The sequence below is a fragment of the Canis lupus genome, chromosome 33 (genome assembly GCF_011100685.1).
Source record: "Canis lupus familiaris isolate Mischka breed German Shepherd chromosome 33, alternate assembly UU_Cfam_GSD_1.0, whole genome shotgun sequence".
NCBI lineage: Eukaryota > Metazoa > Chordata > Mammalia > Carnivora > Canidae > Canis > Canis lupus.
Window position 1 is genome coordinate 25,397,383 of NC_049254.1, and position 26,062 is coordinate 25,423,444.

Here is a 26,062-nt window from a genome sequence, read left to right on the forward strand (position 1 = left end):
GACTCCAGGATTGCACCCTGGGCCAAAGGAAGGCGCTAAACCACTTAGGGATCCCCAACTTAATAGATTTTTATAAAATCTACATCCAGGGATCCCTGGGTGGCGCAGGGGTTTGGCGCCTGCCTTTGGCCCAGGGCGCGATCCTGGGGACCCGGGATCGAGTCCCGCGTCGGGCTCCCGGTGCATGGAGCCTGCTTCTCCCTCTGCCTGTGTCTCTGCCTCTCTCTCTTTCTCTCTCTGTGACTATCATAAATAAATAAATATTTAAAAAAAAATAAAAATAAAAAAAAAAAAAATAAATAAAATCTACATCCAGAAGCAAACAGGTGACTCAGTCAGCTAAGAATTTGACTCTTGATTTCAGCTCAGGTCATGATTTCAGGGTCCTGGGACCAAGCCCCACATCAGACTCCCTGCTCAGTGGAGAGCTTATCTCTCTCTCTCTCTCTGCCCCTCCCCTTGCATTCTCTGTCTCTCTCTCAAATAAATCAATAAATATTTTTAAAATAATAATAAAATAAGGGCGCCTGGGTGGCTCAGTCAGTTAAGTATCTGCCTTCAGCTCAGGGCATGATCCCAGGTCCTGGAATGGAGTCCCCAATCACAATCCTTGCTCAGCTGGGAGCCTGCTTCTCCCTCTGTCTGCCACTTCCCGTTTGTGCTTGCTCTCTGTCAATTAAATGAATAAAATCTTAAAATAAAATAAAATATTCTGCATCTAGAACTAGAATATACATTCTCTTATGTACACATAGGACATTTACACATAGTTCAGGATTTAGGTCACAAAGCAACACCAAAAATTTTAAAGAATGAGTATTACATAGTTATGTTACTTAACCACAATACAATTAAGTTAGAATATTAAAAAATACAAATTAAAACATTTCCAAATATTTGGAAATTGAAAACCAACCTTCTAAGTAACATGAATCAAAGTGTCATAACAGAAAATGTTAATAAATATTTAAGATAAAATGAAAACATTACATTTCAAATTTGTGAGATATAATGAAAGTAGAGTCTTGAGGGAAGTTTATAGCTTTTAATACCTAAATTAGAAAAGGAAAAAATGATTTGAAAACCAAAGAGTTTAGTGTCATACTTATGAATTTAGAAAAAGGGCTGCAAAATAAAGTCAGGAGAACTAGAAGAAAAATAATGTTGGCAAAAATTCAAAAAATAGAAAATAATAATAGGAAAGATTAAAGGCAAAAGTTGGGTCTTTAAAAGACTGAAAAATTGAATCCTCAGTCAAACAGTGAGGCTTTAAGGAGCTTAGGGGTATTGCTCCTCAGCAGAAGCCCAGGGCAGAGAAGGGCTTATCTCAAAGAACTTTAGGAGTGTAGACTTCTCTATTAAAGAGAATCATAAGAAGATTCACAGAGGACCTACACAGTTTTAAAAGAAATCTATTGGGATCCCTGGGTGGCGCAGCAGTTTGGCGCCTGCCTTTGGCCCAGGGCGTGATCCTGGAGACCCGGGATCGAATCCCACGTCGGGCTCCCGGTGCATGGAGCCTGCTTCTCCCTCTGCCTGTGTCTCTGCCTCTCTCTCTCTCTCTCTCTGGGTGACTATCATAAATAAATAAAAAAAATTTAAAAAAATAAAAAATAAAAAAAAATAAAAGAAATCTATTGATAGAAACACTGGATGTGAAAGAGAGGCTGAAAAGTAATACAAAATGTAAAGAGACCGTCAGTTCCGGGGACCCTGCATGTGGGAGCAGTCACTCCCCACTCCTTCCCCCTAACCCCTGGAAACTATGAAACTACCTTGTGTCTATGGAATTGCCTATTCTCAACATTTCATATAATCATACAATATGTGGCCTTTTATGTCTGGCTTTTTTCACTTAGCATAAAGTTTTCAAGGTTCATGTAGCATGTATCAATACTTCAATTCCTTTATATGGCTGAATAATATTCAGTAGTGAAGATGTACCACTTTTTGTTTATCCTTTCTTCAACTGATGAACACAGGTCATTTTTTTTTTTACTATTATGAATAATCCTGCCAAAATCATTTGTGTAAAAGTTTTTGTGTGGATATACGTTTTCTGGTTTGTTTTGTGGAAATTTCTAGGAGTGGAATAGCTGGGTCATGTGATATCACATGGGTTATCACATGACCCAGCTATTTTGTGGAACTGTTGGACTTACACAAAGCGGCTGCTGTACCATTTTACATTCCTACCAGCAATGAATGGTGATTTCAGTTTCTCCACATTCTTGTCAATACTTGGCCATCTTTTTGATTCTAGCCATCCTAATGGGTGTGAAGTGGCATCTTATGGTTTTGATTTGCAATTCCCTCATGACTAATGATATTGATCATTTTATGTGTTTACAGGTTTTTGCTTAAATTTTGATTACATCAATAAAAGTACTCATTATATGAATATCTCATTTAATTTATACGCTCCAAATACTTTGCTAGATTAAAAAAAAAGACTGAAAAATTGGATAAACTTCTAAGTAAGATTAAACAATATGATGAAAGAAAAAGATAACGGATAAACCGCAGATACATAAAAAAATTTTAAAAATGAGCAATAGTTTAATGATAATAAATTTAAAAATCTACATGGAAGGGGTAATTCCTAAAAATATAGTTTATTATAATAAAAATATAGTTCACCAAAACAAAATTAAAGATATAATGGAATAATCTTACAGTTATTAAAGAAATCAAAGTAATAGTTAAAAATATTTCCACAGGGATGCCTGAGTGGCACAGTGGTTGAGCATCTGCCTTTGGCTCGGGGTGTGATCCTGGGGTTCTGGGATTGAGTCATGCATCAGGCTCCCTGGAGGGAGCCTGATTCTCCCTCTGCCTATGTCTCTGCTTCTCTCTGTCTTTCATGAATAAATGAATAAAATCTTAAAAATATATATTTCCTATATATTTTATATATATATATATATATATATATTTATTTATTTATTTATTTATTTATTTCCACAAAGAAACAGTTTGTAGGCAAAACCTACCAAAATTTCAAGGAATACATCATTTCTATGATACAAAAACTCCTCCTCCAAAAAAAAAGAGGTTATATTTATCAACTCATTCCATGAAACTAGAGCAACTTTCTTATCAAAAACAAAACACAAGAAAGAAAAATTACATTTTATAACTGATGAATTGGCAAAGTTGAGAAATATGAATCAGCAAGATTTCTTTCACATTGCTATTTGAAGAGTAAACTTATACACTATTTTGGAAAACAATTTAGCATAATCTTATAAAGTTGAGTATTTCAATTCTCATGACAGAGTAATTTTACACTCAAAAGAAATTCTTGCTCACATGTACTAGGATATATGTATAAGAATGTGTATACAGAACTACTTGCTATCGCAAAACAAAATAAAAGTAGATACAACCCAAACATTCATCAACAGTAAAATAGATTAATTTTGGCACATTCACACAGTGATATATTACACAACAACGAAAATGAATAAATTATAGATTCTTGCAATAACATGCATGAATCTTATAAACATGATGCTGAGAAAGAAAAGCAAGTCCCAATGTGACAGGTGTTTTACAAAGTTCAAAAACAAGCAAAACCAAATAATATATTGTTTGGACCTATATATGTGCTAAAACTTTTTCTAATTAAAAAACAAAATTTAAAATAAAATAAAAAATAAGAGAATGATAAACATAAAAATTGGGATGTGCAAGAAAGGAGCATACAGGTAGAAAAATGTCTGTTACTAATAATGTGAGTTAACAGTTATTATATATTAAAATAATAATAAATAATAAAAAGACTATACATGGACCAATGATATTGTACATGAAAGAAAAATTATGACAAATACAAATCTGTACAGCTGGGATCCTTCAAAAAAGAGAGAAACCAACTCACTCTCGTCCCTAGAAAATCATCTATATTCAAACCACTCCAGAAAGGACTTAAATGATCCATGTGAAGAGAACAGGATATTTGGTCCTGAGTCACATCAAGCTAAGACACACTGTGATTAAAATTTAGTCAAACCCAAACAAAAATCAGCTTTCTAGTGGGAGAAGTCAGCTGTCAGAACATACCCATCTAAGAGGCAAGAGAATGAGAAAAGAAAAAGGATGAAGATTCTGGAGATCCTCAAGTACATCCTGAAATAATTATTTCCAAACAAAATTTGACAGCTGTTTACATTCTCTCCAAAAATTTTATCTCAATGTACTTCCTTCAATTCTACGGACTCTGAATAAGAAAGACTCTGCACTGTACAAGAATGCATTTAATATCTATTAGGCACCCACTTTTGAAAATATCGCCTACAGAAGGAACTTTCAAGGCATACTGAAATTGTAAAAGTTAAAAATAACAAGTCTATAGGGCTTCTTTTACTTTTCTGGAAAGGAAAACCAGTTTCCTTTTTCTATAAGTGAAAAATTGTCTTTAAGTAGTGGAAAGTTCCCTCCCAAAGATATTGAAAGCTTTTAGTTCTGATAATGGGCAACAAATGTTCATAAAAAGTTACAGACTAATCCACATCACCATCACCAAATTGTTAGTGTCTGGGAACTACACAGATTATCCAGGACACCTATCCTAAGGGCAGACCAGACTGACTGAGTAGGAAAGAGAGCTTCGTTCATTCAGCATTATCATCCATTAATGTAGAAGCAGTCCTGTGGCATATGTTGGCATACTCCAACTCCCTGGCCTGCCTATACTGGCTGAGAGAAATGGAGTTTGAAATATTTCAGCACAGGTTCAAGATCTGCTAATTAACATCGCTTAAGCAAGTCTCCTATGAACAAACAAGTCAGTCTGACCTTTATATTATTCTAACCCAGTGATGCAGGAGAGAACATTACTATTATAACACAGTAATGAGAACCTACTCTGGCAAACACTGTGTTACGTTTGCTCTCATTTAATATTTATAATATTATAAGCAACAGATTTAAAGAGTGTCAGTATGGACGCCTGAGTGGCTCAGCAGTTAAGTCTCTGCCTTCAGCCCAGGGCACGATCCTGGAGTCTAGGGATCAAGTCCCATATCAGGCTCCCCGTGTGCAGCCTGCTTCTCCCTCTGCCTGTGTCTCTGCCCCTCTCTCTCTCTGTGCCTCTCATGAATAAATAAAATCTTTTTAAAAAAATTAAAAACTTTAAAAAATAATAATAAATTAAAATTTAAAAAAATTTAAAAAGAGAGTATCAGTAACTTGCCCAAGGCTTCTCATTAATAAGTGATACAGCCTAGTTTCAAACCTGATCTATGTGAATTCATCAGTCTGCTGTTTCTAGTATTTATTAATCAGGCAATAAGTTCATGGTTTAAATCTTCTCCCAATGAAGTCAACTTTGTTCCACTTTATCATATGGTATGTTCTCTGAAGTCCAGGTACTCACTCTGGGCCAGCAGACTGCACAATAAATCCACGGTATTTATCATTACATAAAAAAAGATTAACATGAGTATCCTTTGCCAGAGAATTAACTATTTATAGTTCTAAAAAGAAAAAGTTCACTTTTTAAATTCCATGACAGATTAGATTTTAAGAGTGAATAAAAATCATTGAATAAATTTCAAATACAAAATTAGCAACAAATAATAAAATGTCACTAATTCTCTTCATTACAATAGAGTCTAAGGTCTCCAAACTATAGTCAAATCAGGGCCAGGTGCCTGTTTCCATAAATAAAGTTTTACTGGAATACTCATTTTCATAGTGTCTATGGTACTTGTGCTTTGATGGCAGAGTTGAATATTTATGATTGAGACAATATTTATGATTCTGCAAAGTCAAAAATGTTTAATGTCTGTCCTTTTACAGAAAGTGTGTTGACTTCTGTAGTAGACAATCCAAAAACAAGAGTTTACTTTAGAAGTGTGATAAAGAATAATAAAGACCGTGATAAAAAGAAACTAAATATAAAACCATGACCAGTCTGTAACAGCATAAAAATGTCAACAACACTGTTTTTACCTTGAAGGTTTTCCTTCTTCAACAAAGAATTGAGTTGATTCATGGCATTGAAGGCAAGAATCGACTCTACAGATGCTCTGTATCGCCCAGAATGCTCAGTGTTGACATTCAGCCCCAGGCTCTGAATTCCTTGTCCAGTCTCTATCCCTTCCAAGAGGAGAAGCTCATGAGGAAGAAAACTGGAAACAATGCTGTGAAGAGTTGGCTCCTTAGAATCTGGATCTAGCAACCAGCATGCCACCTGAATGGATTCAAAGACATTTGTGCACATTTAAATTAGAAGGGGAAATCTCACTCATTTTCACTTAATACTATTTCAGTGGTCTTCCTAAGAGAGGAGAAGGAAACAATAATCGTAAGTTGTATCAGGACTCATTTTTGGCACTAATAAGAGCAGTTTTCAAAGAAGGAAAACTTAAAACTTTTCCATTCCTACAACATTCCTGCTGATCTGGTTCTGAAATTGGCTTGAAAGTCAAGTGCCTCTCAGATAATTAAAACCGTATTTCTGAAAATGTAGATGGAATCTTTTCCACTAAGGCTGATTTTGGCTAAGCTACTATAATAACAATGGGCCTATATAAGTTTTAGGTTTTTAAAAATTTTTCAACATCATGAGAAGTGAAACATAAATGTTTTACCATTAAAAGTTTATACTCAAAGTTTCAGAAAGCCTCTAGGCTTTCCCCCCAGGATGAGGGCCTGCCAACAGGACCATGCAACAAATCATTTGATTGCTTTTTTTTAGCTCCCCTGCGAGACTAGAAGACTTGTACTGTCTAATACTAGGTGTATAGTGTCTAATACTAGGTGATCTAGCAGGTCAAAGCTAAATTAGAATAGGGAAATCTAAGCCCTCTTCATAATTCTGACAATTAAATGACTCATTACTTCTTCTGTAGGTTAAGAATGTAGTTTGATAGGGGAATGTGATATTGTAATTACAGTAAGAAATATGAACTTGGTCTTTGTCCCCATTTCTAGCACGGAACTTCTAAAACCCTGGAAACTTTCTAAACTGTGAGAGATAAAGGTATCTTTTGTTATGTTAATGAAGTTACTTAAGGCTGGGAGTTGGCTGCCAGAGGAACTAACCTTGTGATTGGAGGGCTAGAACTTCCAGTCTTGCCCCCTGACCTGTTGGGAGGAACCTGGAGGTTGAACTGATCAGGGATGGCCAATGATTGAATCAATTGTGCCAGGACAGGGTTTGGAGAGCTTCAAGGTTTGTGAACACGGAGGTGCTGGCAAGAGTGGTAATCCACTGAGTGCATCAGTATTATTAGATTCTTGAGGAACTTTTACTAAAATGGATTCCGAGAGGAATTTTGGAGGAGTGTTTGGTTTTGGATGCTGCAGAATGGAAGAGCACAGGGTTGATGTAGGACCCACATCTCACTACGGTACAATTGAAGTTGAGTGTATGTGATCCAGACACAAGGGAGTTTATTCCTATGGGAACAGCTAGCCTGGTGCCCTGGATAAAAGCCATTGTAGTCCGTTTATCTTGAGAAGATAACTATCCCTCTTTTATTCTTCATATGCAAGCCATATGGGACTGCTTTATGATAACTAGGGTATTTATCTGCTGAAATCTACCCATTACCCAGATCATAGTAAATGCTGTGGTTTAAAGTGGCTCCTTTCACACAGGTACCCCATATAATCCTAATGTTGCAAAACTGAGGGATAGTTTGGAAAGCCTCATTATATTGGTCTTCTAAACTTCCTCTCATTGGCCTTAGAGATGGTAATAAAAACATTAGGTGTATTAACAAGAGAATGGGAAGAGGCAGGGAGAGGTCAAGAGACTTCCCAACAAGGTAGAAATTTTTAAAAGGTTAAGAAATAAGGTGAATATGAAGAAAATATTGACAGGAGCAAGAAAAAGAGGAAATAGAAAGGGAAGAGTCTCAGGACTTACCCTAGCAGGGTGGACATCTTTAGATGGTTATTATGAAATGTGATGAATAAAATGGGTACTGATAGATTAAAAAAAGATTTTAATAAAGCACCACCAAAGGCTGGGTGGGTCAAAGCAACTCCCTTCTAGTCCCCCAACATTAAAGCGCCCCAAACAACACTGGTCTATTTACCATAATTCGGAGAAATTTCAAAATCTTGAAGACAGATCTCTTTACAATCTCTTTACAATGAGAAACCTGACCAGCAATCAGTGTTAGGCAGATTAATCAAGTTAAAGACTGATAAAAGGGATTGGGGGGGGGGGGGTCCCTTGGCTCAACACTTACCTGGTGACTCCAAGCCTTTCAGACAAGAGTAGGTAAAACTTTCAGGAAGTGGAAAAGAAAAGTTTCCAGGACTCCTTGATGGGAGATACAGGAACTGAGATACCAAAACCCACTGAAGCCCTGACTTGGGCTACAAGGGTAAAAATGTAACAGTTGACAGGATTATATAAATTGGAATGTTTAAGCAGATATTATGTAAAGAAATTGTATCCACTTGGGGTACCTAGTTACCTCAGTTAAAGGGTCTGCCTTCGGCTCAAGTCATGACCTTGAGGTTCTGGGATTGAGCCCTGGCTCCCTCCTCAGCAGGGAGTCTGCTTCTCCCCCTGCCCTTCTTCCTGCTCATTCTCTCTCTCTCAAATAAATAAAATCTTTTTAAAAAGAAAGGAAGTTGTACCTCCTTTATCTGAATATTTTATGGTTATAAGTGTTATATCTGTCTGGGGAACACCTTCCTTACCTAGTTTCATAAAACCAAAACATGTTGATGAAATCCTAATGGAGGTTATAATTAGAAATATAAGGGTTGATAGAATTAAGGAAAAAGTCTGAGGAGAATCTCTGTTTGAACAGGCTTTAGATGAGGTGGTTGGGTCCCCACCTGACTGCATTATGTCTGACAGAGGAATATGCCCCGTAATTAGTATTATAAAACACAAAGCATATAAATCCTACCCCTTAAGCAATGTTAAATGGACATGCTCAGTATGAACCAATAAGACTGCCTGAGCCTGTACAGTGTAGAATGAAGCTCAAGCGCTGGTAGGCACAAATTCTTTGTGCAGTAGCCCTATGTGAGACTGGGGCTAATGACAAGAGTCTGTGAGCATCTCCCAACAGTGACTACTGGGGCTTTAAATAAGAGAATTTCCATTTGAGGGTATTTGTGGCCTTGTTATCTGACATGATTAATTGAAGCTATTCTATGACTAAAGGATGTAACATAGCCTTGAAACCTGAAATACCCACCCAACATGGGTGATATCTGAGAAATGCTCTAATGGAGATGGCAGTGCCCAGTAGAGTTCCATAATAAAATGGAAACACATTATACAGGATCATGCTGACTGGGGAATGCAAAGAAGAGATACTCAAGAGCAGGGAGCCTCTTTTCTCTTAGGCTTGACTCTGGAATTGTGTGAGGAGAAGCTGGTGGATTCTACTGTCACTTGGACAGTGCTCTATAAACAGCTCTTGACTGACTGAAAAGAGCTGCTAGGTTTGCAGATAGTAGTTCCAAAGTGAATGAACAATACCTTCTTTTGGAAGGTCATCCTTCTATTCAAAGAAGATAGAAACAGATCATCCTGGTGTGCTGAATTGCATGCTATTTTCCTAGCAGTGATGAAAGAATTGAATAGCTGGGAAAAGGCCCTATATATATGGATTTTCACTGGCTCATGAATAATGCCCAACAGCCTGCCCAAAATGTCAGTCAAGATGGCAACAGAGATCTGGCCTGCTAAAGGGATGCTCTTTTGGGACACAGTCCTATGGAAATTTGAAGGGGTGCATTAAAGTAGGGCACATTAATGCCTTTCACAAGAACTCCCTTCTAGATTTATAAGGTGACTAGAATCATCAAGCAGATGTCTCAGTATGCCCGTTTGAGATGGTTGCTTGGGTCCATGAAATGAGTGGACATGGTTTGCTGCATCAAAGCAGAGATGGGTAGAATCTAGGCATATACCTCTTGTACCCACTGAGGCACAGAATGCCAAAACAAACTTACTTTATAGGTCAACAAGAGAGAGACTACAGATTGTTATTTGGCAAATTCCCCAGTAGGAAGGCCAGGAATATAGCTGGCAGATGAGACTAATGCTAGCAGCCTTGGGGAGGTACAAATGCGTCCAGATAGGAACAGACATGGACACTGGACCATGCTTTGCTTATCTAATTGTAGGTGCAAATGCTCTGAGTCCTATAAAAGAACCAGAACAGAAAACACTGCACCAGTTTGGATGGTGGACCATCATTTCTTCAGACCAAAGCCCATAATGTTCAACAATGGGTAAAGAGATATCCTTCTCAAGTACTACTAGTTTGACAGAAAACTGGAATGGGCAATTAAAACACAGGCTGTCTAAAATGGGGGGGGATAAAGGCAGGAAGAGCTGGCTTATATACCTTCATGAGTATGTGCTCCCACTCAACATGAACATGAGTGGGGCTAAAGGAGTGTCCCACTGGATATAGTTCTCTGTCGGGTCTGGGTTCCTAAGGGTGGGGAAGGTGTTGATATACTTTCTTCCTCACATCACCTCAACTTTTTTCCTCTTAGCTGATGCAGGGGTCACAGGACCAGGACTACAAGTATTGGGCTGGAAATGGTTGTTTCCTAAGCAAGAAACTATAATCATGCCAGATGGGGTGAAGGCACACCCGGCCCCATCAGGCCCTTAGGAACTGTAACATAAAAGTTAAAAGTATAGAAGGAAAAATAGTAGCTATGAGTAAGAAATTAATAAATGGGTTATATAATGAAGAAAATCCAATAGTAACACCTCAAGAGAGGCTCTAAGCAAGAGATGATATTGTCTCTTAGCTCAGTTATGCCAGATACCTGAAAGAGTGAAGCTCTATATTGTGGACACTCCTCTTGCTTTTGGAACCTGGTAAAAATCAAATGGAAGCTTGCAAACCTGGGAGACATTTTCCATATGATAATGATGATAAACTGAATAGTTAATAACTGAATGGGATGTTAGTAATGTGCCAACTTCCTTTGATTTTTACTATTGTTTTGCTATAACAATCATGTTATAATAATCGTGTTTAAATACCAGGGGTGGACTGTGATACTGTGATTCATGATAAGAAATGTGTATTTGGTCTTCATCTTCATTTCTAAAATCCTTGAAATTTGCTAAAATGAGAGGGAGATGAAAGATGTCTGTTGTTATGTTAATGAGGTAGCTTTTTTTTTTTTTTTTTTTTTTTTTTTTATTCATGATAGGCACACAGTGAGAGAGAGAGAGGCAGAGACACAGGCAGAGGGAGAAGCAGGCTCCATGCACCGGGAGCCTGACGTGGGATTCGATCCCGGATCTCCAGGATCGCGCCCTGGGCCAAAGGCAGGCGCCAAACCGCTGCGCCACCCAGGGATCCCATGAGGTAGCTTTTGAATGACCCTAGGTCACATCACCTGAGAATGAAGAATGGCTGCCAGGAGAACCAATCCTGTGACTGGAGGGTTGGAACTTCTAGTCCTACCTCTCCTGGGATGAGGGAGGGGACGGAGGCTGCACCACTGGCCAATGATTTAATCAATCATTCTAGTATATGAAGGCTCCATAAAAACCCAAAACACAAGATTTGGAGAGCTTCCAGGTTGGTGAACACATGGACATGCAGGGAGAATGATGTGTTTGAAGAAGGTATAGAAGCTGTGCTCCTTCTTACACTCCTGACCCTATGTATCTCTTCATCTGGCTGTTGATTCATATCCTTTAATATCTTTTTGTAAAAAAAACCTCAGTAATCTAGAGAATAAACTGGTTTTATGAGCTCTGTAAGCCCTTCTAGCAAATTAATTGAACTCAAGGAGGAGGGTGGTGGGAACCTTTGATTTATAGCTAATGGGTCAGAAGCACAGGTAATGACCTGGGCAGATAGTGTCAGAATGAGTTCAATTTTAGAATAATCAGCTGATACACAGAGAATTGTTGGAGCTACAGGGACCCACATTAGAAATTGGTCATCAGGAACCTTTTAGAGAAGATAGAATAAGGTAGTTTGATGTAAAAGTTGGTAAATGTTTCTTAGAAGAGATTTTTAAAATAAATAGTTTATCTTCTTATATCAAAAGTGTTGTGATTGGGCAGCCCCAGTGGCTCAGCGGTTTGGCAGCGCCTTCAGCCCAGGGCATGGTCCTGGAGGTGACCCAGCATCGGGTCCCACGTCAGGATCCCTGAATGGAGCCTGCTTTTCTCTCTGCCTGTGTCTCTGCCTCTCTCTCTGTGCCCCTCATGAATAAATAAATAAAAATCTTAAAAAAAAAAAAGTGTTGTGACTGATAAAACCAATTATGGGATATTTCAAGTAGTTTATGCAAAAAGTGCTATAGTTAATCTGAGATGGTATAGTGGTTTTAATAAGAAGCTCATATTACACATATTCTCATTTTGGACTCTGGAACATCAAAATTAAGTGATAACTTTTTTTTTATATTCAGTAAACGTCAGTTTAAAAACTACATAGAACTTAACCCTAGCTTGAAAAGGACAGTAGCTTCAGCTTTCTGAAAATGTCTTTGAAAATCTTCCCCAAAAAGCTCAAGAAACTAAGAAACCAAAATTTATCCCATTATTGATTATATTGCTAACAACAAACAAGTAGTATTATATCTCAATTCAAAATTAATATTTCATCCACAATAGCCAAACTGTGGAAGGAGCCTTGATGTCCATCGACAGATGAATAAATATGTGGTATACACACACACACACACACACACAATGGAATATTACTCAGTCATTAGAAAGGACAAATACCCACCATTTGCTTCGACATGGATGGAACTGGAGGATATTATGCTGAGTGATGTAAGTCAATCGAAGAAGGACAATCATTATATGGTTTCACTCATACAGAGAGTATAAGAAATAGTGAAAGGGATTATAGGGGAAAGGAGGGAAAATGAGTGGGAAAAATTAGAGGGTGACAAAACATAAGAGACTCCTAACTCTGGGAAATGAACAAGGGGTAGTGGAAGGGGAAGTGGGCAGGGGGATGGGGTGACTGGGTGACAGGCACTGAGGAGGGTACTTGATGGGATGAGTACTGGGTGTTATACTATATGCTGGCAAATCGAACTTTAATTAAAAAAAATATATATATAAAAAACAATAAAATTAATGTTTCATATGCCTCACGTATCCAGTATCCACAGGCGGAAAAATGATATCTCTTTGAGAACTATGATATTGTAAATAAATGTCTTGTGAAAATGTATTATACTACAAAATGTATGTTACAATAACATAAGTTACCCTTTGATTAATAACTCAGTCATCATCATGAGAAGTGTATAATGCTTTGCTATTATAATAGCGAAGATCTCATGGGCTAGTAATCTGTCCCTATGCTTAACGACCCTAACTACTATTTTTTTGGATGTCTTATATCTACACATTTTTCTTATTTTCTGCTTCTGTCTTCACGGATATTTGAAATATCTTGCTATCATATATTTAAATCTGACAGTTCTCATTTAATTTCTAATTTATTATGAGACAGAAAATTTAAAACACAACCAAAACAGAAAAATTTTAAATCTCTGAGGAAAGATATGAACTTTAGTGCTTGGAATTTTTGGAATCTATTTTTATCTACACAGACGTATTTGGTGCATAACATTCTGTTCTGAGTGAATGAGATTAACTGGATAGAGAAGTGACTACTCTAAATATCAAGTCATTTAAGAATTAACACTACATGTTAAAAAAATTTTTTTAAGTAAGGTAAAAGTTAAATAAGACATGAAACCTTAGGATCTTCATAACTTTGTTCCAGGGAGATACCACAAGACAGAAGAAGAATTTTATAGCTCTGGATGAAGTCATAGATGATAATAGAACGTTTTTTATCAGATTCCTCTTGAAAGCAGGATAGAAGGTACGACATTCTGTCTTTCACAGTCAGGCTTGGATCCAGAGACGGTGGGACCAAACTGGAACTAATTTCTTTAAAGAAACAAACAAAAAGTCTTTTAAGGCAAAAATTACATCTATTCATTTGAAGCAGCGTTTTTTTAATGAAAAGATTGAAAAAGACTCAGAAGCCTAAGGGTCTAGTTCCACGGAACCAATAATTGAGCATGACCTTATTCAAGTCATGTTGGCTATATAGATGAAGTACTTCGTATTGTAAAAATTAAGGCATGTGCCATGTAATTTATAATGCTCTACTTAATTAGGTGAAATTTTTAAATATCAAGATTTCTAAAATTAAATTTACATTTCTCAGAATAAGGAATTAAAAGCATAAAAGTTATTTTGAAAGGAATTTTTTTTTGTTTTTTTTTGTTTTTTTTTTTGTTTTTTTTTTGAAAGGAATTTTAAATGAACTCCTTTTTAAAAAGATTTAGAAAAAAATAAAAAATAAATAAAAAATAAAAAGATTTAGTATGAACAATAATGTTACATCTAAAAAAAATAAAACTTCAAGTATCTACTCAACACAACACATTCTCCCTCAAAACCACCGAAAATATTTCATGCTTATTCAGGAATAGACATTATATGGCATTCTTTAAAGTGTTTACTTATTTATTTTGCTCCTGTCTACAACCAATCTATCAGCTAGGTAATGCAACAACTGTAATCAGATCACAAGGCTTTTCCAGATCATATCCTCTAATTCCACAGACATCTGCAAAGGCTGTAGATGTTCAGCTCATTAATATTTCTAGGTAAGTTCCAGACCCAGTCAATAACACGAAAAAAGTCTGAGAAGAAACTCCTACGTTCCAGTCTTCAAAAGCAAACCCTCAAAGTGGCCGGGGAGTCCCTAAGTCTCCATTACCCCTAAGAAGAAAAAATAGTATTAGTAGCCCATGTAATAAGTAGAGAGGAGTAAAGGTGATCCTTTAGACATTCATTCTAGTTAATATATGAGATAATGTACACATATCCACTATCCACCCCCCCAATTTTTTAAGAGTAAAAATAAATTCTAGTTAAGTATCAGGAAATTAGGTCAACAAATTCTCAACAAATAGGTCACTATCCTAATAGAGATTATATTAAAATTATGTGATGATTAAGCCAAATAGTGATTACTTACCAGGATGCTTTTGTTCCTTCTGCAATGAAAAATAATAGGCATCTCTTCCACCCCAGCATACTGCCAGACCAACCAGCAGAATATCATCACAACCTTTAACAGGAATGCCATCATCTCTATTAGGGGTTTCCTGAGGTGAGCTAACTAAGTAAATCAAAAGTGAAATAGTTAAAAATCTCAAAACAAAGTCATTAAACTGAATGTTAAAAAAGCAATGATTATAATAAAAAACTATTTGGCAAAATTTCCAGATCCCTAAAATATGCATTATTTGGATGGTCATTTTTAGTTATATGTAAAATCTTTCTAGATTTTAAATGTAGTATTACATTTTTTTAAAGCTGCATTCTGAATTGCTATAACTCAAACAGGAATAAAGACCAAAGTATAAAAATTGTGCAGTGACCTCACAGCAATTCTTTTAAGACTATTTATTTATTTATTTAACAGAAAGAGAGAGAGAACAAGTAATGGGAACAGCAGAAGAAGAGGGAGAAGCAGGTTCCCTTCTGGGCAGGGAGCCTGATATGGGGTTTGATTCCAGGACCCTGGGAACATGACCTGGGCCAAAGGCAGGTGCTTAACCAACTGAGCCACCCAGGCACCCCAAAATCAGCCATTCTAAATACAAAGAAACTCCAAAAAATCAAACATCTTACTTCTTGGTGAAGAATCTGATATGAATTTGAATTTGGAGCCAACATATATTCTAAAATAAGGCATCTCCAACTTTAGAGATACAGGTCCAAAATCAATCTATCTTATTTACAATTATATCCCCAATACCTTGAAAATAAATGGCACATATTTGTTAAATTTAAGTGAACAATTTTATCCCTCTAACCCCACCACAATGTGCTCAATTTTATATATGTTGAATGAAAAATGGAAAGTACTAATCAATATAAAAGTATATAAAACTTGTCATTAATACATGTGCTCCATAACTTAAGTGTGCATTGACAGACAAATGAATAAGGAAGATGTGGTATACATATACAATGAAATATTACACTGCTAAAAAAAGGGATGAGAACTTGGCATGTGAGGTAACATGGACCTAAAGGGTATTATGCTAAGTGAAATAAATCAGACTGAGAAGACAACTAACATATGATTTTACTTCAGATGTAGAATCTAAAACAAAAACACACAAATGAATAAACAAAAAGTAGAATCAGGCCCATAAATACAGAGAACAAACGGATGATGGTTGCAAGAGGGAATGTGAGGTGAGAGTTTGGGCAAAATGGGTGAAAGGGAGTGGGAGAGACAGGCCTCTGGTTACGGAATGAATAAGTCATGGGAATAAAAGACACAGCATAAAGAATATAGTCAATAATACTGTAATAGCAGTGTATGAGGACAGATGGTAGCTATATTCGTGGTAAACATAGTGCTATGTATAAACTTGTTGAATCACTATGTTGTACACATGAAGTTAATATAACATTGCATGTCAACTACACTCAAAAAAAAAATTAAAAACAAAACACATGATCCATGAATTGAAGATCAAATACTCAAACTTTTTTTTTTGCTTTGACAGTTTGAAGAGTTTTCTTTTTTTAATTTTTTTATATGTGTATTTTTTATTGGAATTCGATTTGCCAACATAGAGTATAACACTCAAATTTTATGAAAAAGTTCATTCATAAATGCAGAGATTTAAGAAATCTGATCAAATCTTCAATTTCCACAGCATGTTGTCAAGCTGACTACAGCAATTCCCCATGAAACAGAATCCTTATTGTCATGAAACAAGATAGGAATATACATACATGGCATTATTTGACAAAAGGTTCAATTCTTTAAAACTTGGAGGGGCTCAGTAAGGCTTTGGGATCAACATTTTGGCATAGAATTCATGAACATTAGTGGAGATACAAGCCTACTTGAGAGAAGTACTGAAAAATGTAGCTAATGTACGTTGTTAAAAATATAGTGCCTATTTTCTATGTCCTTTTGTGATTATACAAGTGAATGTGGATATTACAATTTAATATAAAATAATTCATGAGCACTGATTATTAATAAAAACCATGATGCTATACTATTAAGATACCAAAAAGGTGATACTGGTTCAAAACATATATATTAGTTTTTACAAACTTATATTCTAACATTAACATATATATATATGTATATATAATCATATATTTATATATGATTTTTCTTAAAAAGAAACATCATGTTTAGTGGTAAATCTTTAGTAAATCTTAGCATACTCTAGCACCAGATATGGCCTGGACTTGAGGAAGCAGGGACAGGTAAGTGACCTCTGTAGAGTCTCATAAAGTGAGAAGATAAGGAAGGCAACAATCAAAGAGCTCCATGGTCTGACACAGGGCAAAGTCCAGAATAGCACTGAACAAAGAGCTGCTGTTTGAGAGACAGACTGCTGATATACCCAAAGATTAAGCTGCCAAATGTTATTCCAGTGCTGGCCCCTAAACCAGCCACAACTGTGGTAGTCACAATAGCAATAAGGTTGGCTGCTAGGTCCTTGTCCTAAGATAAAAGAGTAGTCTGGAACTCCTTTTGGACCACCTAGTATGGACATCTACCATAGGAAGGCTATTCAGGTAGGATTCGTGGCTTATGAAGAAAGAGGCAGACACAGGCTTGATTAGACAACAGCTGTTAAAAGTAAATCAGAACCAGAGGAATGAGTAGTGCCTTGGTGGTCTGCATTAGTTCAGTATCCCAGCTTGAGCTTTTTTCTCAATGTTCAGCTCTCATATCCACACGTCCTAGAGTCACCCCTCCCTTATCAGATAGCAACTACTATTAATCTAGTTGTGCTCAATGAAAAGGCTGTTTTACAGGTAAACCCACATAGAAGAAACTTTAAATTCTGAGTAAATTTACACTTAATATCCAATACCAAAAAGGCTCACACCCATCCTAACCCACTATATTACATATAGATATGAAAATATGAAAAACTAAAAAAAAAATCTTACCTTGCTTAAATCTACCACCGATAGCAGCACTTTTAGAAGACGTAAAATTACTGATCTTTTCACAAGCCAGTGAGATGGAAAATCGATTTTTGCACTGCCACTCCTTAATGAATGTTTGAAAGAGAGTTTGGTCACTTGCTACATCAATTATGGCCAAACTTTCTGGGCTGAATGAGGCTGGAGTTAATTGCAATCCATCCTGTGATAACTGCAGTGAAAAACTTGTATCTCTAATAGGACCATCGTCTTCTAAACCATTTCTACTCTCTGAACTTAAATCTTGGTTTTTAATATTTGAAGATGAGCCAAATGAGTAACTTTTACCAAGCTGTAAAACACTATGCGTATTCCGAAGTTTTACAGAGGTTTCAAGAGTACTTGGAAATACCAGCTTAGAAGCAGATCCTGGAATGGGTGTAGGAGGAATGAGTCCAATATCATCGACTATACAGTTTTTTTTACAAGGCAAAAGGGATGAGGTTTCACCATGAAGGGCATTATTCTCCAGTGTCCCAATCTTGCTTTTTACTTCAGTATTAGGGGAAAATGAGATTCCTTCCACTTGATTTGGCTCCAAATCTGAAATAACTTTTTGTTTGTCATTTAACTGAGTATTTTTTTCTAGTTTGAAAAAACTAGACAAGTTGGTAGTGGTTAATTTTTGCTTTTCATTTTCCAGAGGACTGGACACTTTGTCTAAAATTCTTTGCAGTCCTGGACTTAAATCAAATGATGCCCCTGACCACGTGAATGAATTATTTTCCCCTGTTTCAATTAACATGGGTTTTTGAAACCTTTCATCTTTATCTTCTCCAATTACTTCTCTTTGTGGATAACCATTGCCTATAGTTGCTGGATCACTTAGTTCCAATGCTCTAAGAGATACTGCAGTATTCAGTTTCTCTTGGACAGGACATATTTCTACATTGTCCAAAGCTTCAACCATCTGAGCAGAATCTATTTCTGAAAATAAAACAGACTCATCACTGAAACAAGTGAACTGATGCTGATTATCTTGATTCTCATTCGTATTTGATTTTCTCATTGGGCCTTCTGGTTGCAGACACATAGAATGACTAAAATAGTTTGATGTTAGTTCAGAAGAAAAGGGTTCTTTCACTTGTATGTCGGGTGGTTGTTCTTTTACTAGGTAGTCTTCACTAAAACTGTCAAACAGTAAATTATCACTCAAATTCAAACTTGTTTCAGGAACTGGCGAACATTCTACTTCTATACCAGTGGTAGCTCTCTTTTGAGGAACCAGAGGCATAACTGGTTTCACAGTTTCTTGTGTTTGATAACCTTGAAGAAAACTATTTAATTGAGAGTCAGTGACAGAAAGTTCACTCCCTTTAAAACAAGGGCCATTTTCCCTCAAGAGTATTGGAGAATGAAAAATTGAGCTTTCTGGAGTCAGGATACCAACTCCATGGGAATCAGTGTCTTGTTTCACAGTCTCTACAGTCTTAAGTTCCAAATGATCTGTATTTGTCACTCCTGGAGAATGTTGTTCACCAGGAAAAGTAATATGAATCTCATTCTGAAAAGAGCTTACCGAGCTCTGTTTGTCTAAGTTCTTTTGCATCGTCCCTATTGCCAGGTTGGCATCCTTCGCTCCTTGTTTGGCATTTTCAGTTGCCATCTGATGTATTATTTTCTCTGACTGAGTATCTAGGTAGAAACTATCTTCAAATTCACAAGGAGCTAAACCTAAGTCAGAAACACAATTATTCTTAGTTTTGTTTGCTGTATAAGCCTCTGTTTTTTCTTGTGTTCTACAGGTATTTAGAAAATTCTCATGCTGGCCTGATTTTCCAGTTGGGAGATGTATTCTGAGTATCTCATCACTGCTTATATTATCTCCTGGTACCTGAAGATTATTTGTTTTATTTTCCTCACCATTAAACTTTGTACTTCCACACTTGATAATAACATTTGAGTCTCTATTCATATAACTACTACCTGTCTCACAGGGCATTTGTCCCTCTATTACTTTTTTCTGTTTGATATAAGTGTTTGTCTGTTTATCAGAATGTTTTTCTGGGCACTGGTTAATTGAATGGGTGTCATGTTTTATATAAACATTCTGGTTTTTTGAATCATTTTGTACCATTGGTTCTTTGTTTATTTTTTCTGACTCAACAACTAATCCTCTCCCATTTTCACTAACCATGCTAGTGGGTTGATAAGTTACTTTTTTACTTTGGGATCGTGTGATAAAATGTTCCACACGAATATCACTAGTTTTTGTTTTTTTCTTTGAACTTTGTTTTCTTCGTGATGAGAAGGATGCTTTGCTATATTTTCCGTCAGCAAAGAAAGTTACATTTTTAGCAAAAGACTCTGGACTTCTAAATTCCATATTCTCTCCATCTAAGGTAAATGAGTCTTCACAATAAACAGGATTAGACATAGTCTGTTCCTGTAAATCAATTCTATCCATCCCAGTGTCTTTCACAGGGCTACTGTGTCTGGATCGTTTTACATGTTTACTATGTTTCCAAGATCCAGAGGCAGTACTGATCTTTTCTGAACTGAAATTCAGAGCTTCTTTTTTTGTTTTCTCAAATAAGAGAGTCTGAACTACTTTCTTAGTGTGTCTTCTTCCCTCGTTCAGAGAGGTTTTTAGCTTCTCTCTATTTATATTCAAAGAAACCTGTTTTCTTGCCCTGGAAATGGCATGTGCCTGGTGTTCTTGATTCCCATTCTGTAACTTACAATAAAAGGAATCTGTATGCTCTCCACTTTTCTCTAGATCTTGCACTGTATTTGGTGAATGCTTAGCAGAAGAATCACTAAACATTAAGTTACTTTTTTTCTTTAACGTTAGTCTTTTACAAGATCCGTTAGTTTGGGGTACAAATTTCTGTTCCTTTACTTCTGACTCACTGCTGGGTGATGACTGTGTATCAGAATTTAAAAGGGAATGTAGATTCCACTGCACTCCCATTTCAACTAAGTCCTGCTGCAGAATCATTTTGGCTTCTTCCACAATAAGGGCTGCTGCTTCTCTATCAGTTAAACATTTTCTGCCAGTCACCCAAATAGTTCGCATATGCCTACGTTCTTCAGCCGCTTCCTCTTCCTCATCCACTGCCTTTCGGGCACTATATAAGGAGGCAGGAAAAGAAAGAAATTAATGCACTGGATTCATTCATGCATGCCAAAATATTTAAGCATTAATCTAATCTATTCTAGGAATTAAAGAAATAGCACTGAACAGGAGGGAAATATTTTGTTTTAGAGCTTACATTCTAGTTGGGGAAATCAGAAAACAAACACACATTAAAATGCCTTCTATAAAAAAAAAAAATTAAAAAAAAAATAAAATGCCTTCTATGTCAACAGATCACAAGAGTGTACAAAAAATAAAGCACAGGAAGGGATGGATAGTTCTGTAATTTTTAAACAGCATAATTAGAAAAGGCCTCACTAAGATCCATTAAGCAGAAACCTTTTATAATTGTGTCATAAAACTTTCATTGAAAACAAATCCTCCGATGTAATATGAACTCTGGACAAAATAGTTAAAGGAACTGGAGACCGACTAAAAAAAAAAGGAAAGAGGGGTAACTAAAATCTCGGATAAAAACCTAGAGTTTAGGGCAGCCCTGGTGGCGCAGCGGTTTAGCGCCACCTGCAGCCTGGGGTTTGATCCTGGGGACCCTGGATCGAGTCCCACATCAGGCTACCTGCATGGAGCCTGCTTCTCCCTCTGCCTGTGCCTCTGCCTCTCTCTCTCTCTCTCTCTGTCTCTATGAATAAATAAAATCATTTTTTAAAAAAAACTAGAGTTTACTGATTAACAGAATTTGAAAAAAAGAGCAAGAGATAGAAAATAATCAGAGAAAGTCCAGAAATGAGAGATCCAGAGAACCCTAAATTCTTCATATAAATTCTGCCCAAATATCTGGCTGACCTCTAATCTATGCAAGTGTGGGCAGACTCCAAGCAGCCAGTTAAAAGTTTAAACAACTGAACAAAGATTTGAATTACTGTCCACTACAGGAAGACAAAGTTTAGAGTTTGAGTTCAGCGAAGCTGACTGATAAAATATCAATGTTCTTCGGGGTAAAGTAATAGATTCTACACCCTAAAAGCCCAAATATATAAAAAATTGAAGTACCATGAAGAGAAAAAAAAACCAGGATGAGACATAAAAATTATGAAAGAAATAACAGCCAAGAAACTTCTGTTTCCAACAAGGATGGTGTAATAGGACCAAGTTAGCCTCTCAGTCAAAACAACTAAAACTGAGGCTAGCTCTTAAAAAAAACACTGCAGCTTCCATTTTGCTCTCTTTTTGATTACTTATTCGAGGGGAAGTCAACTACCACAGTATGACAACAAGCAGCTCTATGGAGAAGCTCATGTGGAGAACTGAGTGCCAGTTTGCCAGGATGTGTGCAAGTCATCTTAAAAGCAATCCTTCAGATAACTATAGTCCCAGCCAATAGCTTTACTAAACCTTAAACTAGACCACCAACAAGGGTGCTCCCAAGTTTATGACTCACAGAAACTTTGAGTTAATATATATTTACTGCTGCTTTTAGGCCATTAAGTTCTTTTAAGTTTTTTTTTTTTAAGTTTATTTATTTCTTTTAAGTAATCTCTACACCCAAAGTGGGGCTCAAACTCATGACACTGAGAACAAGAGTAGCATGCTCTCCCGACTGAGTCAGCCAGGAACCCCTGAGCCACTAAGTTGTTTCATAGCATTAGCTAGCTAATTAGCCTAGTAAAACTATCAAATTTCAAAAATATAAAAAAGAAATTGCAAGGTCCACATATTTAGAAGGACAAAATAATTAAATTTCTATTAGAATTCTCAAAAACAGCATGCAAAACAGAGCATTTTCCTAAAACTCAGTAAAAGAAAGTGTGGACCAAAAGTTTATATCCAGCCAGGATGTGCCTCAAATATTAAGGTTACAGGAAAAAAAAAAAAAAAAAGTTTTAAACTTACAAGATATGGGGAATTCTATACCATATTAGCCTTCAAGAAGTCTATCAGTTAACAAGTTTCATTCAATCAACAGATGACTAGGAGTATTCCAGCAGTAAGACCAATGGTAACATTTTGAATAAATAAAAATGTAGATTATATTAGTCTTCCATCTCTACACCTTACAAGGATGGGGATAGGGTGGACAATTAATGTACAAATGTTATGTGTTGAGACAAAGTGGAAATAATGCACTTTTTAAATGGAAGGAAAAGGGCAGGGAAAAAGAAAAAGAAAAAGAAAAAGGAAAGTGAGCTCAATGGTTTTTTGTTGTTTTTTTTTTAAGATTTTATTTATTTATTCATGAGAGACAGAGAGAGAAAAAGGGAGAGACACAGGCAGAGGGAGAAGCAGGCTCCATGCAGGGTGGCCGACATGGGACTCAATTGTGGATCTCCAGGATCATGCCCTGGGCTGAAGGCAGGCACTAAACGGCTGAGCCACCCGGGCGTCCCTGAGCTTAATGTTAATTGACTGTTGTTCAGGCAATACACAGGTATTACAGGATACTATTAAAATCTTGACAGATTTTCATACTCAATCTGGATTTTTAAAGAACTTAAAAAACAGATAAACCACTAGCTAACATGATCAAGAAAAAAACAGAAAGTAGAAATTTATAAAATAGAAAATGACAAGGAAGGAATAACTATTGAAATAAAAGAAATACTTAGAATTCCTAAGAAACTAATTTACAGGTCTCTATAAAAATATATTTGAAAATCCAGATGAAATGGATAATTTCCTAGGAAATACAAATTACTAAAATTGACCTCATTCTAGATAGAAAACTTACAGAGACTAATTTCTGAAAAAAATAAAATAGACAAAATGATGAGGAACTAACCAATAGAAAGGCACTATCCAAGATGCTTTCATATAGTAGTTCTATCAAACCTTTCTACCAGTCCCAAGATGCTACAAATTATTGCAAAGCATTGAAAACCAAAAACAGGGCAGCCCGGGTGGCTCAGCGGTCTAGTGCCGCCTTCAGCCCAGGGCCTGATCCTGGAGATCCGGGATCAAGTCCCACGTCAGGCTCCCTGCATGGAGCCTGCTTCTCCCTCTGCCTGTTTCTCTACCTCTCAGTCTCTCTGTTTCTCATGAATAAATAAATAAAATCTTAAAAAAAGAAAGAAAGAAAGAAAGAAAGAAAACAAAAAAACACCTCATAATTCTTTTTCATGAAACAAATCCATACCAAAACTTGAATATAGAGAATGCAAAAAATACAAAATGCAAGAAAACTATAACAATGCAAAAGTATACTATATTAGAAACTAGCAAATAGAATCTAAAATCTAACATCATGTGATAAAATAATATAAGATGACCAAATTTAATTTATTTTGGAACATACAATTGATTCGGTATTAGGAAATCTATTAAAATAATGCACTATGCAAATAGATGAAACAGGAGAGGAAAAACCCTATCAATATCTCCATAAATACTGAAAAATCCTTTGACAAAATTCAATACCCCATGATAAAAATATTCAAGGAAATTGCAATTAATGGACATTTTCTTAAAATGATAAAAAATACATACAAACCTATATATATATACACACACACACACACACACACACACATCATAGTCCCAAAGACAATATCCTACTAAAATAACACCAGAAGCATTTCCACTAAGATTACAAACAAAGCAAAAATGCCTACTGTCTATTACTACTATCCCTAATACTAAGACATATTAGAGATATCAGTTAATATAATTAAATAAGAGAAATCAATTAAAAGCATATGAATTCTTAAGGAAGAAATAAAATAGCTATTTGTGGATGATATGACAATATCCCTGGAAGATTCTAGAGAATCAATGATGAAAGTAATTCAAACAACAAAAGAATTCCAAAAACAGGATAAAAAATATACAAAAACAGCCTTCACATACTTAAATAATAACTACGTAGTAAAAGAAAGCCACCAATTAAAATAACAATAAAGATTATGTAGGAATAAGTTTTACTAGAAATGTATAAAACCTGTGTGAGCAAAACTTAAAACTTCTGAAAACCTGTATGAGGAAATCTTTTGAAAACTCTTGAAAATCATAAAGACTAGATCAAATTCAAGGTGCTACCTATCCTTCGATAGGTTGACAAAACAATATAAAGATGTCGATTCTAAGTTAAAGTTCAACCCAGGGCAGCGTAGGTGGCTCAGCTGGTTTAGCACCGCCTTCAGCAGGGCATGATCCTGGAAACCCAGAATCGAGTCCCATGTCAGGCTCTCTGCATGTAGCCTGCTTCTCCCTCTGCCTGTGTCTGTGCTTCTCTCTCTGTGTCTCTCATGAATAAATAAATCTTTAAAAAAAAAAAAAAGTTCAATCCAATCCCATTAAAATATCAAGAAGTACTTTAACTTTCGTATGGGCAAATACACAAGAATAGCCAGAAAAATACTGAAAAACTGGGCAAGAAAGTGCCCTACTAGAGATTAAAACATATGTAAAGTCTTTATAATTAAAAGTAGGATACTTGCTTGTGAATTGACAAAAGAATAAATAGAATAGAAAGTCTAGAAAATAGACCTAATTATTCAGGGATATTTAGTATATGATAAAAATGGCATCCCAGATCACTAAGCCAAAGATAGACATTTTTATAAGTGGGAGACATTGGATAAAAGATAAAATTAGATGCAGACTTCACAGCATTCACAAAATTAAACTCTAAATGCATCAGGAATCCAAATGCAAATCTACAAATACTGGAACAAAACATGAATGAATTCCTTTTTAACCTCAGTACAGAGAAAGTTTTCTAACTATGATAATTCAAAAGCAAAAAACAAAAAACAAAAAGATTGATAAAAGAAATAGTAAAATTAAATTCTGTGTGGCAAAAACAATGCAATAAAAGTCAAAAGACAATTTATAAATTTTGAGAAAATATTTACAATATACATATAAAATAAACAGCTAAGTACTCTAACCAATTTTGAAAAGAAAAGATTCTTTAAAAGGAGAGGGAAAAGACCATGCCCACAGAAACGTAAGGAAAAGACATAACCAGATAATTCACAAAGATAAAAAAAAAAAAAAAATCCTAAAACACATGAAAAGATATCTAC

The 26,062-nt window shown here is 35.9% G+C and overlaps 1 protein-coding gene across 7 annotated transcripts in view; it reads right to left on the minus strand.

Annotated features, from left to right (window-relative positions):
* Positions 1-26,062, minus strand: part of POLQ (DNA polymerase theta) — a 124,191-nt gene that overhangs the window by 44,661 nt on the left and 53,468 nt on the right. For all 7 annotated transcript variants that reach the window (XR_005383385.1, XM_038582983.1, XM_038582982.1 and 4 more), the window contains 4 exons: positions 17,966-21,072; positions 15,000-15,143; positions 13,701-13,897; positions 5,959-6,199 (listed from right to left, as the gene is read on the minus strand). Coding sequence is in view for 6 of the 7 variants with exons in the window: in XM_038582983.1 (XP_038438911.1) it covers positions 5,959-6,199; positions 13,701-13,897; positions 15,000-15,143; positions 17,966-21,072 (3,689 nt within the window). In the remaining variant the exon portion in view is untranslated. The remainder of the gene's footprint in view (positions 1-5,958; positions 6,200-13,700; positions 13,898-14,999; positions 15,144-17,965; positions 21,073-26,062) is intronic.